Source organism: Schistosoma haematobium, chromosome 3, assembly GCF_000699445.3.
Source record: "Schistosoma haematobium chromosome 3, whole genome shotgun sequence".
NCBI classification, from domain to species: domain Eukaryota; kingdom Metazoa; phylum Platyhelminthes; class Trematoda; order Strigeidida; family Schistosomatidae; genus Schistosoma; species Schistosoma haematobium.
The window spans coordinates 24,689,991-24,706,488 of NC_067198.1; the positions used below are offsets into that span (position 1 = coordinate 24,689,991).

Consider the following 16,498-nt stretch of genomic DNA (forward strand, 5'->3'; position numbering starts at 1 on the left):
TATTTGATGTGATACGGACAACTAATCGATTGATCCCGATCAATAGGCAGAGCAAAGTTCGTACACACAGTTATTGTCGTAAAAACAATCTAACACAGCCCCACGGGAAACACGGTGTTATTTAGCAAAAACCAACTCCAAATGTGATAAAATGATTGAATGACTGAGACAGCTCTCATCCCATGTTATGATCTTACCAATCATTATTAAGGTTAAGATAAATGACTCATCACCCCCAACATTATTTGCCAATAGGATAAAAGATAAGACATGAAATGGGTAGAAAAATCTAGTCACGCCGTTGACCTAAATCACAGTATGCAAAAAGCATATGAGTGAAACGATGATCGTAATTTTTAACTTTGTAACCTACATCTCGTTTCCATAATCGATATTGATTAATTCCTGTGATTAACTGACAAGCTACTAATTCGAAATTTCCAGACATCCAGACAAACAAGTTCTAATTTTGATTGATTTACAAAATGCCAGTTAGGAAGAGCTTTGCAGAAATAATAGGTTTTTAAACATTAATGATAAATATTAAAGAAAAAGTCCAATCCGAAGAGTTCTGATGAGAAGCCGTGACCAGTGGAGCTAATCCGTGTCGGGGAGAAACAGGTGTCTATCTCAGTACAATGGAAGATGGTCGCGCAACTTCGTGGATTGGTTGAGGTTAGACATTAACACCATTGGATGCCGGCTCAGTGGTCCAGTAGGTTAAGCGCTCGCGCGCCAGACTGAAGGCCCTGGGTTAGAATCCCGCGGGCGGGATCGTGGATGCGCACTGCTGAGTAGTCCCACAATAGGACGAAACGGCCGTCCAGTGCTTCCAGGTTTTCAATGGTGGTCTAACACCAATCGGTTCATGATCTCAATCAAAAAAATTCGAAGATAGTTTGGATAACAATAATGAATTCAACAAAACAATAAGTGAAAACTATGTAGCATTGGGTTGAAGATGGAAATGTGAATACTGATCTATTGGCTTAAAACCAACACTCGCTATAAGATCTGGAGGTTCTAGATCCGATCATCGGCATGTTCATTTTTGCACACTATTGAGAAGTCTTGTACTAGCACGAAACAATCATTGAGTATGCTCTGGGTTTTCCTGGTTATTTAATCCAAATCAGTATGTGGTGTTAATTTTTTTGAATATACATATATTAAACGGTTAAAATTTATTTCGTTGAAAAAAAAAGTAATTCAGCCATAAACGACATAAAGCTAGGGGCAAATGTACGTCAATTGAAGTTGCTGTGTCCCAGCAGTAGGTCGAGATGTTTTAATGCACTTTCATCACTCGTAAATATTAGTTAGGTAACTAAAAGAAATGAAGATAACACGTATAAATATTTTGCTCCATTCGATCAGTCAATATACATTATTCAGAAGAACAGCTATAGCGATAATAAATAAAGATGACAGTATCATATATTCAATATGCTTTCATATAATTTTATCGTCATTAGGATTCGACAACAAAACCTAAGTTTTCAGTCATGAACTAGGAATATGTGAATACTAATTGGGTAACGATTAATATGAATCATTATTATTGATCGGTCAAGATATGTTTAGTAAGCGTTATAATCCTTAATGTTTTTAAACGACTATCTCGATAATCAATATTAGCTGGTGTGGGAGTAGGTTGGAAGAAAACTTAGGGAAACGAAACCAAACAACGATAACAGTTCCATGAAGTTTTTAACTGTTAGTCTGAGTCATGCTAGGAGGTCCAAACTACCTGATTGAGGTCCACACAATTATCACGGCCAATGGGTGAAGATGTTGGGTGAAATGGCTCAGAATCAGTCGTAATAACGCAGATGCGTTCACTCTTAGTCGTCGCTTAGATCCTGAATTTATGTCAGGACATTGTGTCATCGAGTTTCAGTCTCGTTAGTGATGACACCGTTATGCTATTTCTGCAGATGCTCCAAAAAATTTCAATAAGAATGGAATCAAAGTTGAATGTTATCGGTTTGTGGATGATCTTGACAATGTACTCTGATAAATGTACTCTGGCCTAAATGAACATGATAGAAGAGAGTAATTTTTGGGTGTGGGGGGGTATAGAGACTTAATAACTACAAATTGAATTCCGGAGACCGCCTTATGCACAAATCTAGTTAGTAATAACGGTGATCCCCAACACACTATTGACAATAATCCCTCAGCAACTCAAGTATGTTACATATCAATCAAATCCCGAAGATCTGAACTACTTACCTGGGTTTTAATCACGCTAACGTATGGAACAATTGTATCAACCAAACGTCAAACAAAGCTAGGTTAACTATAAACCCACTAGAAACCATAGATGATTAGTAGTTGCACCCACAGAACACTATGGAAATGAATATCACAGCAGGTTGCAGTCCATCGAGCTTAATAGTGGCTGGGAATTTGTAACATGTTTTAATCCCTCCATTTGATGTGGGCTCATAGCCATGTACTTTACACCTAACATCAGTACTACTCACTCGTTAGTTTGACTGTACGTAAATAATCTAGTGAATGTATTTATTACGTATTACTGAAAACCCAAGTACATCTTCGATCTTCAATTTTGTGTTTCATAGGCATTAAGTAATGCGTTTTACAGAACTAATGTAGAATCGCTATATTCCAGTCTGAGTAGTCATTAACAGGAAATCAATGAAGCACAGCTCTTAAACACATATAATCAGAAAACAAACAGAAATACTAATTAACTATGGAGGAAGAAACATATACGAGTTTATACTAAGTATTACTGTAGTATATAAATTCCACTTACGATAGAAATGATTCAATTGATGGTCTAGGCAATAAACTAAGACATGAGCCTAAAAGATTTGCATTAAAACTAGCTTGTAGTGAAATCTTGGGTAGATCAATTAATAAGGTATGACTGTCATCTGTTTTGTTTGATTGGTGTAAATCCCACCATTGGAGAATATTCGATTGAAATAATGCTGGATATAACTGAATAATTAAATCTGCTGTCAAAAAAGTATGCGTAAAATCTGGATAATGTCGTAGTTCAATGATAATCTGTTGACCTGGTAGAAGTGTAACAATATTAGAACTATTATTCTCATCAGAATCATTAATACTCATCATCTTTGCTGTTGTCATTGCTGTAGGTGGTAGTATACATGGATCTAATTTAAAACCATTTAAATTACATGATACATGTGAATATAACCAAGAATAAGATGTAGATATTGATGAATTACTAGTTAGTGGAAAGTTTTCAGTGAATTTCTGTCTAACATTCATTGATGGTAAAAGGCTTAGCATAAATATACTCAAAGTTACTTGTCCAGTATTATGTAGTACTAATCGTCGTCGTAATGAAAGAGTTGTTAATAAACCTTGATGATTGTCAATATCAGCAAAATGATTAGAATCACTTGATTGTTTCTGATGCTTAGATTTAAGTGGAGAAGGTAAATTACCTGTCGATTTTGCTTTAGGAGGTTCACCTTGAGGAGAAAGAACATTTGATAAATTTAGAAGTTATTGAAAAGAAAGTTAATTCAACTATTATCAATTAGAAAATTGTATTGAAAACTCAGTGATGATTATATTAGTCAGAAAATCTGATACCTACAGTTATTTAAAAAAATACTTAAATCGTACACTTTTAATAGGAAGAAGTTTTTAGTAATTTTCAGAAATCAATGTATTTGTACTGTTTACAAATGTAATTAATTAAATTGTACAAATCATTAAAAAATGTTTGTACATTTTTTAAGAGTTTCCAGAATGTTATAATATTTTATAACCAGTAAAAACAATATATTACTTATATTCTCAATGATAAACTTTAAGTAATATAGACCATTTACTAACTTCATTTAAATGAACTCAGATTAGAGAGAAATTTTTGAATGAAGGTTAGTGATACCAATTAGTTTTTTAAATTAAATTATGTGATGCGAATTCCAAAGTTTGCAACATAATGACTGAAAGTCAAGTGGTTAAAGCTATTATGTTTAAATAAAACGTTAGTTGTCACTCAGTAACAACGTAGAACTTCGTACGTACGTATATCAGTTCGCGTTGCAATACCACATTAGCACAGAGATGCAGTTGTCCATTCAAATCCCATAGTAGTGGAGGTAGTAAAAGTATAAGCAGTAATCGGAAACATTAGGGTTTGAAGATTTTATTCAAGGATTATAATTCAGTGAAATAAATTTGGAAAGAGAACACAAGGGACATGACAAATTCAGAAGATTAGAATTTGGGAGAACATAAAGAGTTGATGTACCTGCGCCATTGCAAACAATTCTGAGCCATGTCATTCAGGGTCTATAACCATCAGTTGTGTTATGGATGCAGAGGAATAGACCAATAATTATCATGTTAAGTCCAATGGTGTCCTTCGACTTTAAATGGACATTTCCTATTGGTCGATATCTGTTCACTTGTTGAATATTGTACAAAATGTTGTTTTCTATTTTTATGGTACGATGTGGTATGCTTGATTGGTATATAAACAAAGTATGTTTGAAATATAATGATTCATATCTCCGAGGCTGTGGCTTGTGTTCTGGACTCAAGTGACTGGGCTAGACAGGGAAGCGCAAACCAATCGAGACTCTAGGCCGTCCGTACGTGTCACTGTCACAGAAGCGATCGATCAATAAACGCTGCTTATCAAAACCTGCAGTCACACCCGTCATAACAAGTTGCTATCATCTCACGGTCCCCAACCAGGTATTCTACACCTAACAACATGACTCAGTCCACTTGTTAGTGACTTCATGGACTTGTGCCATGTTTTGATCTGGCCGCCCTTAGCTTTCTTCCAACCTACTCCTATACCATTGAACATCGTACGTCGAGGCAGTCGGTGGTTGGGCATACGTAACACGTGTTCCAGCCATCTCAACTCATGAAGTTTTACTACTTCATCAATGGATTTGCCATCCTTACCTAGTACCCGTTTCCTAACAACTGAGTTACTTATCCGGTGGTCCCAGGATATACGAGCAATGTTTCGAAGACACCTATGATCGAATACTAGTAACCAACGGATATCTTCTACTCTTACCGGCCATGTTTCACTGTCATAAAGTAGGACGGGACGAACTGCTGCGCAGTAAACACGTCCTTTGGTCGATAGACGGATATCTCGCCTACGCCATAAACGACACAAATTGGCAAAAGCTAGTCGAGCCTTCTGTATCCGTGCTGAGATCTCGTCACACAACAGACCACAAGGGCTGATGAGACTTCCAAGATAAGTGAAGCAGTCGACACGCTCAACTACTTCACTCCCTATCATTAGTTCGGGTGTCGATGCAACCCAATCAATCCTGGAAGTAACATTTTGCATTTCGAGAGGCAGAATCGCATCCCGAACATGTTTGCATTGTTGCTTAGAGTGGTCAGAAGACTGCATTTTGTCAGCGTCTTCACCAAATAGAACTATGTCATCGGCAGATTGTAGGCCAAAAAGTGAATATCTCGGTAGAAGTTCAAACCCTGCAAATTTAGATGAGGAAAGTGTCATCTCTAAAAGCACGTCAATGACAAAGTTAAACAAGAATGGAGAGAGTGGACAGCCCTGATGAACACCACTTGAGGTAATCGATTCTGATGACAGTTCGCCATAAGCTCTCACTCGACCAGTTGTGTTCGAGTAGAGAGCCTGTACAAGGTTAATGTACTTCTTTGGTACTCCATTCAGTGACAAACACTGCCATAGAACCTCACGACCAACAGAGTTGAATGCCGTCTCAAGGTCGAGAAATACTACGGGGTGTCTGAATGAGTGTCTATGTTCTAGGACCTGACATAGTGTGATAAGTTATCGTTTCGGTTAAAATATGAATAATTAAAATCTTTTCAACGATCTAATGACTTGTCAAATAATATATCGTTTGATCATAATAATTCGCAATTAGAATTATACTTTAAAAAAGAAATAAGTGTTTGAACAATTCACACACATAAGAAAAAAAAATTAACAACATAGAACTAAGGAAAAACACAATAATTACTTACAAAATGTTCCAATAGTTTTTTCAGTGAATTCGAATGTTAATGATAAATCTTGGTGAATCTTCTTTGCTTTGTTATTGAATAGACTAGTAAAATCCAAGTCAATATCATAAAGTGTTTGGTCAATTTTGAATGAAGAAATTAAGTTATCCTTCAATTGAGTGAATCCATTAGTGGTACTACTACTACTACTACTACTACTACTACTACTACTACTACTGCTACTACTACTAGGTGGTACATTACGAATATATAGATCCATATTAGGTAAAATAGAATGTCTACTATTACTGTGATCATTTTCAAATTTACTAACGAAAGCGCTAATCGATTTTGTCAGTTTGGATATTGCTTTTGTAGTTGACAATTTGCCAAGTGTTAAACCAATCCTACCAAAATGAAGTTCTAACCATAAAGGTTCTATTGAAGTTAAATTATTTCGTATTAATAATAGACTATGTATAGTATTTTTATTGTTCACCTTATTCTGATTTAATAATTCAAACATATTTTGATATGGTGTAAATATTAAGCGAAAATATTGTCCACTGCCATTTGATGGTAAAATATAACTTGGAGGATATGTCAAATTGATAGAATGATCGATTAGATGACAACCAGAACATAAAAATGGTTGAATAGAAAATTTTCCATACTGTGTTGTGAATAACTATAGAGCAGAAATAAACACAAGAAAAGCAGAGAGGAGAAAGAAACGATAAACGATAACAATATGCGGTAAAATACGTAGTAGTTTGCGTAAACTTTAAGATATCCATGTAAATGTGATTGATTGTTTTCAGAAATAGTTATTTACGTACAAGTAGGATTCAAATAGTTGAGCATTATAACAAGATACAATATAAACATATGTCAGTGAGATAAAATTGCTTAATAAGTGATTGTCTTCAATATCTATAAACTGTTTACTTATGTATCCTATTATCGAAAACTTTAGTTGTGATCAATTATGCTACAAAGTAAATGGCAATCAAACTTTTATGAATTCGGATATCCTTATATGCAATTTTTCTTTTATATATTACCACCATTGAATTAACTACTTCTATGAATCCGTTGTTCATCTTGTTTTGCTAATGAGGTATGACAATTTGGACCGATGCACATATGTGCCTGGTCCTACGTTGTAGCTGACTGAATTCGGATGTCTTGGATACAAAAGGTTAGACGTAGATATCCTAGCATCTGGTTCTATGAAGTCTTCTACTCCTAAATCCTGAACCGAAAACAGAAGGATGGAAGTATTGAGAAAGCTTTACTTCATAGGTTAGATCCGGTATAAAACACGAGGGTATTTATTAGATTATGTGTAGCCTTGAGATTTTTGAAGCTTCTGGAAAACATGCTAAAATTTGTAACAAATTTGGTTAGGATTAGGAAAACATAATCAATCGTTTTCTGGATTTTTCTTATAAGCACTGATTGGTTGACGTTTTTTAGTAGCTATCTTCCTTGCTTCTAGAAGATTTATTGAGGGTTCCTAACGGCTTCATCATGTTGTACACTCAGTATGGTTGTAACTTACAACTATACGAGTAAAACACAAAATATTTTTATTATTCAAACTAATCCTCTATTATGTAGGCAAGAATTCTTGCTAACACCATAAATGATGTAGAGTAGGTAATATTAAGTGATTTTAAATTATAGCTATGTTGTTATTTTCACATTTTGAGGGATGTTATAATGGTTAATAAAACTCGGTTTTCAATCAATAAGTCGTGGGTTTGAACTTAGTTTTATTCACTTTCGTCCAGGTAGTCCAAAAAATATCACTAGCCTTCAAACATAAAGTGTGGCTTATAGTAGAGTACATGAACCTGTGCTTGGTAAATATACATTGAGAAATTTCATGTAGTAGTAATAAACTTAGAAACGAGTACAACACAACTGGTTAGATAGATGAAGTAATCATATTGTTTCAAATAACTAGTCTCATACAGTGAGATTAAACGTTCTTACAAAATCAGCCTTAAAATCTTGTTGACATCAAATAAATGTCATACACATGCCAAGTATTTTCAAACTGTCACTCAATTTATTTTGGAGATTTTGTAATAAGCTGTTGGTTTTATTTAACGAAATCCGATTACTAATTTTACATATCTCTTAGCACAAATGTACACAAACAAGTACATTAAATAACAGTAACACAAACAACTTACTGAATCGATGGATGTTGAATCCTCCGAAATATTTGTAATCAGCTCTTTTAAGTGATTTAATTCCGATTCATTTGTAGCATAATTTTTATATATTTCATTCCATAATATCGGTTGAACAAATAACGGATTTATCGTTGATTGAGGATTCGTTATTTGAAAAATACATTCAAATGAATTTGTTTCTTCTGACGACGACGGTAACGATGATGATGTTACTGTTGGTATTTGCAGCAAACGATGAGTGGGTAAAGATCGATTCTCTGATTCTGACGATACTGATAATGAAGAGGGGACATTTTTGATTGTACAAAATGTTAAGTGTTTATTTGATACATCTATAGGAACCTTTCGAGTACTAGTTATAAGCGGCCACATGTATCGAACAGATAAATCACTAAAAAATGTTATATTTTCATCAGGCAGTTCATAACTTATAGATGTTAAGATATTTTTTTCCATAAAAGTACGTTTAGAGGTAATATCTTTATTTATTGAATGCTTTAACCATTGACTGTATAATTCATTGTATAGTTTAAATGTTTCTTCAATTATTAGACGATTTACAGGTGATTGATGAATGATTTTATCTAAAGATTGATTGACAGTTCCTCTAACACCCTTCAACCATAACATTCCTGTTAATAAATTATACCCACAATATTAAGAGAAAAAAAAAGAAAATTCGAAAAACGGAATGAAAGTGAACAACCAAGCAATCAGTATGGTTGATGAAATAAAATTTATACGAACAGACAATCATTTACTTATATTATAGACAATGGTACTGGAGTATTAGTACATATTACTTGAGAGTAATAACAAGTATGATAAAAACTATAGTACATATATACAATGCAGAATATTATGTAGAATATTTTAGTTGTTATAAACAATAGGAGATACAATATTTATTCTAAAAGTATATACTTTAAAAGTCAATAAAAGTCGGATATATATGTATATAAACGTTTCATATAACTTCATTATATGAATACGAACAACTTTAGCACACTAGCCATATAATTGAATGTCTTGATATGACATTGTAAAATAACATTTTGATTATGTTTCATGAGAGATAGTGGCGGAATCAAGAATAAATTTTTCTTCCCAACTGAGTAGGCTAGGATTCTAATGTTGAAGTCCCTCTGACGGAAACAGCAATTCCTTACATCTAAACCGAATCAATATTAATAGACTGAATAAATTTAATTAATTACTTAATATAACCGATTGTCATTGAATAAAAATTGAGAGAATTCAGCGAATAAAGTTTTATTCTCGACGAAATCATTTACTTAAGCTGTACATTCGCAGGGTAGATACATGTCTATAGAAGAACAGAAAAGATTACACAATAAAATGATTCGAGACTGCAACTATCAAGTGGGATTGCTTAATAATCATAATAAGAATGATTTCTATAGACAAACTGATGGAGTTGCAGTGGGTTAATCACTGGGCCCTTTCTTGGCTGGTTGTTTCATGGCCAATCTGTAAAATACAGTACTTCGAATAACAATTGAGGGATGTCATTTATATAAGATATATGGATGATACTTTCACTATTTGTGAGGAAGGTACGAACCTCGGTGAAATTTTGAATCGATTTAATAATTGTCATCACTCAAATTAATTCACATTGGAAACAGAGGCGAACGAGGAATTTCATTTTCTTGATGTCCGGTTAAAAAGGTCAGATAATTCTTTACAGAGGTCTATATAGAGAAAACCGACCTGGAATGGTCAGCATATGAATTTCCATAGCTGGGTCCCAATGAATAGAACGAAAAACTTAATTCACTCTTTATCCTCAAGAATTCGGCGACCATGTTCTAATGACACAATAGATGACAAACTGCTTCAAATTCGACGGATATTCATCAGAAACGGTCATCCGCTTACATTTGTCGATAGGAATTAAACATTAAGACAACATCCCGAAAAAGCACCAACAGTTCAAAAGAAAACTCTTTTCAAGAATACCGAATCTAAAAGAGATACAGCTGACGAAATCTTGAATAAACGGATTTCAAAATCCTTGAATAAAATCTATTTAGCTAAGTACTGTATTGTCTTCTCAAGTCGATCTACCATTTACGGATGTGTGAAGGATAAAATTCTGCTTCGGGCTACATCAATGTGAATCTATAGATTTACTTACTCCTATGGGGCAGGTTACATTGGCCGCACAAAGTGATCACTTTCCAAACGCATCACAAAACATTACCCAGCGTGGCTTTTAAAAGGAGAATGCAAGACAATCACCAGTTCAATACAGAAGCATCTAATCAACTCTGAGCACGTCGCTCCAAAGAGGTCTTTCTTTAAAATAATTTACACAACTAAAGGAATTGGATTGAAGGGAGGTAGAATCAAAAACTTCTGCACTGCTGAGGAGTTGGCGATCCAAACTTTCATCCTTTATTGGCCCTAATTCCCTTCTGTAGTATGTTTTGGTGTTGTTTTATTTTTTTATTTTTTAATTAGTATTTTGTGATTTTAAACCGTAATCAGTTATTGTTATCCTTTAACAATTTTTCATGATTAATATTCAGTTATTATTATGACCTTTATGTTTTTCATTTTATTTCATGTGTCAAGCGAATAATTATCTTCCATAATTTTGACCCGTAAATTATTTTCATCCTTATATTCTTTTCTAACCCCTTGATTATTACGCAACTTTATTTGATATTGGAAATTGGAAATCACCTTATGATATAAGTCTTTTCTATCTTTCTATAAACATACTATTTATTAAACAACTATAGTTACGAATGTACAGCATAAGTAAATGATTTTCTTCGCTGAATTCTAATTAACTACACAACTGCAGATATATATTGGTGGACATATTGATTCTAGTATTATAAGAACGTTGATAATTGTTTTAAATCATGTAATAATCTCGGTTTTATTTTAACTTTCAAAATTGTCAGTAAAATAAAATCATTACAAGTAAAAAAAAATAAATGTAATATGAGAGAATATAATTATGAATCATGAATGAAATTACTAGACGCAAAAAGGTCAATAAACACAACCCATTTAACTGAACTTTAGACCGGTTTATCAGATATGCTTGTCAGAAGTTTTTACTGAATTCTAATGAATTCTATTAGATATTCACATGATACATTTTATTTATTTTAAATAAAAGAAATCAAAGAGTGAATAATAAACTATGAAACTTTATCATCCAAATATGTAGTGAACCGTGATTAAGTTCACAAGTTCAGTAGTCAACATACTATACTCAATATTCTATAGGTGGATATTCCATCGGTCAGAACATGGCACGGATATGTATCGGCTCAAATTGTCACTTCTCATAATATTACAAAGAAAGAAGAAATTAATATGATGAGAAGATTATAAGATATATTTCAGTGACAAGATAAATATATGAAATGTAGTTTGAAAGGAATAAATGAGACTAAAGAAAGAATAACATGGAATAGTATTTAACTGAAGATATATAGGCAGATAGAGAATGTATGCAGCTTAGTTGTTGTGATCGATCTTGAGTCATGTAATCCAACGTTATCAACTAAAGAGAACAATTATAGTAATTTTGTTGTTGATTTTGCTCCGTGCTCCCTGCTTTTATGTTCTTCTTTGTAATTGTGCATTATTATTGTTATTACACGAACCTTGTACCTGAACTGGAAACGCCTTACAATGAACCATTTAATTTTCCTCTCCGCAAAGATGATAGCTCTCATGATGAGTATCTTGGAGATAATAATTCAGTCTGTCATAATGACATAGTACGTAGTTGATTGTCTTCGGAGATTTCGTCAGCTTCACTTACCTTTACCTTCGTGTTTCTTCTGGGTGTATTTCTTGATTAACCTCTGGTAGATTAACTGGTTTAACTTTTTCTTATAGATTGGTAAATAGGATCGATGTCCATAGGCCTATTCACCACGCAGAAAAGGAATCCCTTAACGCTGACCAGTTAAGTGAAATACATGACCAATATATTGGACAAAAGCAGGGCATAGTCATAATGCTAGCTGACAAAAGATCCACAACATTAGTTATAAGCAAAGGGGATGATATTAAGAAGATTGGAGACCTAATGAAAGGTAAAGATGCGTATTTATTTTTAACAACAAATCATAACGAAACATGATCAGTGGTAAATGAATGATCTGTTCTTCTTCGACTACGAAAGACGTATTCGACGTAAACTACCCCTCACTTTACAACCAATTGTATCACTGCCGACCTACAATATATGTGCGGAAATTTACGATATGATAATGCGTCTAACTGAACTATGAGATTATTTTATAAACAATCCTTAGGCAAGAACAAAAACCTGCAAATAACCAACGTCGAAATCATGGTCCCTTCCGACGTTACAGTTCTATTCACTTCAATATCACAGCTGCTTAGAAATGAAGAGCAAAACAGACAAAATATAGTGGCCGCGTTTAATAGAACTTATCGATTTGTACAACATATTGTCAAGTCAATGGATAGATTTACCAATAGACTAAAGGAACTCTACAGTTATAAGTCCATAATTATAATATTTTACAAAGGCCAAAAATAAGGCATGTAAAATATTATAATTATGGACTTATAACTGTAGAGCCTGATGATGAAGTTATTGAAAACAATTGTTCGCTCAAATATTCTTCATTTTTGAATATTCTATGGGGATTTTTAAACTGCTAAAGGAACTCTATTGGATTAGGTATGAGGCGTGAGTAATACATATCTCGATCACAAAATTTTATGAAGGTTTATAAACTTGTCAATCAACATATAATCTTAAATTAATACATTATCACTAACTCACCATTATTCACATAATGTTTCATTCAGATGTGAACAACGGCAAGGAGATACTAAAGATCAAATACCTATCACACAAACGTCTTCTGAATTCATAAGGTACAACTTTCAATCATAAACGTTAGACAACTAGGTTTACCAATTGAATGATCAGGTCAAAGAAAAACGTTACCGATGAGTGCCACTAAGCACTGAAATGAATCTTATGGATATAAAAAATAGTTTTGTTTCATTAAAAATAATAATCAGTCGGTTGGTCGCTAGTTCTGTGTTAATGATATCCATTTACAGTTACTAGTATTTACCTATTTGGTCATTCTAATTTTATTTTAGCATGAAACTAGTTATTACTTAGATGTTTCTTGAGTAAAATGCGACTGACACCTTCACGTGGTGCTCAGGGAATAGTGAGACTGTATCCCATGAACTAATATGAGTGGTCTATAGAGATCAGCCTAATCCACTACTATGCAGTACTTTTGAACTAACCAATGTTATACTCATACGGAAAACACGAGAGCATTTATGCCTCTATGTGTATTTTATAGGATGGATAGATTTATAAGACTTGTGCATTCCAGGTGTATACGTAATGCATACTTGCAAAAAAACATATAGAGAGGGATCGTCTATGTTTATGGGTATGAAATGAAATTCACAGATCTTGAATTTGATTATTTTGTGTGCATGTAGCTTGCACTTGACCAAAAGTGCAGGTTTAGTTTCTAAAAAGGGAGTGGAGACCACTTTATCCTGTCAACTATAGCATTTATGTTGATGTGCATACTACGGAATGCATGAGCTTCAAGGAAATATATTTCTGATGTTCACGTAGTGTATACTTGTCAAAAGAGGAGCATCCATTGTGCTCTCTCAAACTGTAGCAAGCATTTTTTAGGAGTGAGCAGATAGTATATACACTCCGAAATATAGCATTTATGGTTATGCGTGTGCTATGGAATGTACGAGTCTCAAAATTGTGTATCTCCTAGTTCGTATTTAATGTACACTTATCAAAAAAGATTAGTGTCCATCTGGCTCCCAAAACAGTTGCAAATGTACACACAGTGTCACTTGGGGCTCCAATATAGAATGGTTCTCTAAAGAAAATTCATATTTCACCTCGGATATGTGTACCATTCGAGTAAATAAGACATAGTTCAGATAAGCCAATCAGCCCTTCCAGAAGGCTGGAACGGGGAACTAACATTAAAATATTAGGTAATATATTTTAAGGATCTTAAAATTTATTACTAAAATGCACAAATTGTGGTCATTGGTCTAACAAACATATTCAAAGCGTTTGAATAATGGTTTACATACCTAAGGACGTATCTAAATTAAATCCACAATAACAAAATGGTTTATTAGCTCCGGCAGGTTTAATTATATCGGGGACAGGATAAACTGAAGTCGAATCGGTAGTATTATTATTATTAGTAGTTGTTGTTGTTGCCGACACTGTATCATATTGAGCAATATCTTCAAATCTATCAACGCAACTCACAGATGGGTCAAAATAAACGACTCCAATCACTCTAGATTGATTTGCTGTGAATTGAATTGGTTGGAATGAATGAGGTGAATTTGTATCATTGCTAGTCTTGTTTTGTTTAATTTTATAAAACCGGATAATATTAAATGAAATCGGATTGTCAAAATCATCTGAAGATGTGATAACGCGATGTAATTTTATGTCAGATATATTGATCTCTGTAGGATACGCATTCTGGACAATAATATTATGCATGATAATTTTTCCCTAGTAGAAACAGAAGAGGAAACAAAAACAAACAAACAAAATCAGAATTATTGAGTGAATTTTATAGAGGTTGGATCAATTTCAAGGTGGTATTTATCGTAGATTGTCTTAAAGTGAGGTATAATTTAAAAGACAGAGAGCACTGGACAGCTTAGTGGGTTCAAGTATGAGACTCCTCAGTAATGTAGACCTAAGATCACGCCGGGGAAACAGCTGACCAGTGTTTCTGGATTTTAAGTGCTGAGGTCAATTTGAGATAAATGCCACCTCCAGAAATAACTAGTGTCAAACAGATTATGATATGTTGAAAGGAAAAAGACTACCAAAAACGTAGTAATGAGTAGTATTAGATTAAAATGTTGAGCAATCCACCACCTGGCTACTATCAAATGGCATTGGTTCATTTGTTTGTATATGGATGATTTTGTAATAATACGTGTAGAAGTAAAGGAGTATTTGAACAGACGGTTATAGTGAATGTGTAGCCCAGTAAAGAGTGTCATGATAACTGAAGAAATAAATGTTTAATCCAAGTTACAATGGGGATATTGAGACTGATAATGATGTACATTTCTCCCATAAATCCCAAGTAGGTAAAATATTCGGTGTAGACTGCGTTGTCAGTTATTATTGTCACAAGATGGAATGGATTTTATTATCAACAATAAACAAGTTAAAAACATTAGAATTTAATTCAATTCAGTGTTCAGGTATTGATACAAGAGTACTTCACAGAGGAAAATATATGTCCTTTATGGTGCAATGTTCTATGTACGCGTTGGGTTGTGATAGTATTGGTTCATATAAAGTTTATTATTTCTTTTTCACTAATAAAGATCGAGGTTAATGGTATGATAGATTAAGTTGCACAAATTGCATCAAGAATGGTGTAATCTAGAGTACTTGTTACTGATTAGTCTGGTAATGAGTAAGTTCCCATGGGATTTGCAAGATAGTTTGTCAAATATGAGAAATCTCTATCTCTCAAACATAAATTTAACTTATGTCGGATTTTTCAGTCTTCAAGCACTGAATGTTTCTATCAGATTGACTATTATATCAATTTTCATTTTTATGGTGTATTATAATTCTAAATTTCAACCAACTTTAAAAAAATTAAAGGTTAAGCAAACAATTTCTATCCGGCTAGTAACTCTTTCTTATGGATAAGACAAATTAATCTTACATTTTATACGACAGATAATTTTTCTTTTTATATTCATTATAAATTCGATCATTATAATCAGTAAAGTGTTATGCCCAATAGTGTCAAGCTACCATTCAGTGTCATTTTGGCGTCCGACCACATACATATCACAGTTATTGTTTGTCTACTTATAAGTAGTTAATCATTTTTTCATTGCATTTCAACAGCTAATTGTAAACGAACAGGTATTAATTAAATCATCAACGTTGAATGAATGAATGACTAGTGAATGGATAAAACATCACAAGGTGTATAAATGATGATACTTATTATACATAATAAAAGTGCTTACAGGAAATAAACTATTTACAATCAGTGGATTGGGTATCACGTTAATAAGGCCACGTGTTACGAAATATTCAAATTGTTGTTCTATTACCTAAAAATCAAGTTTATAAAAAAAGGAAGTAACTAAAGAGAGAATAATCAGTAAACAAAATATTTTGTCAAATAAAATTATATTATAAAGAAATAAAACATACTTATATACAATTCTATCAGAAGATTGATTCAATGAGTTAAAAC

The 16,498-nt window shown here is 33.3% G+C and overlaps 1 protein-coding gene across 1 annotated transcript in view; it reads right to left on the reverse strand.

Moving 5' to 3' along the window:
- Positions 1 to 16,498, reverse strand: part of MS3_00005327 (uncharacterized protein) — an 86,249-nt gene that overhangs the window by 22,247 nt on the left and 47,504 nt on the right. The window contains exons 17-21 of the mRNA XM_051213380.1: positions 16,266 to 16,352; positions 14,328 to 14,766; positions 8,193 to 8,827; positions 6,010 to 6,676; positions 2,786 to 3,476 (exon numbers count right to left, since the gene is read on the reverse strand). Coding sequence (XP_051069355.1) covers positions 2,786 to 3,476; positions 6,010 to 6,676; positions 8,193 to 8,827; positions 14,328 to 14,766; positions 16,266 to 16,352 — 2,519 coding nt within the window. The remainder of the gene's footprint in view (positions 1 to 2,785; positions 3,477 to 6,009; positions 6,677 to 8,192; positions 8,828 to 14,327; positions 14,767 to 16,265; positions 16,353 to 16,498) is intronic.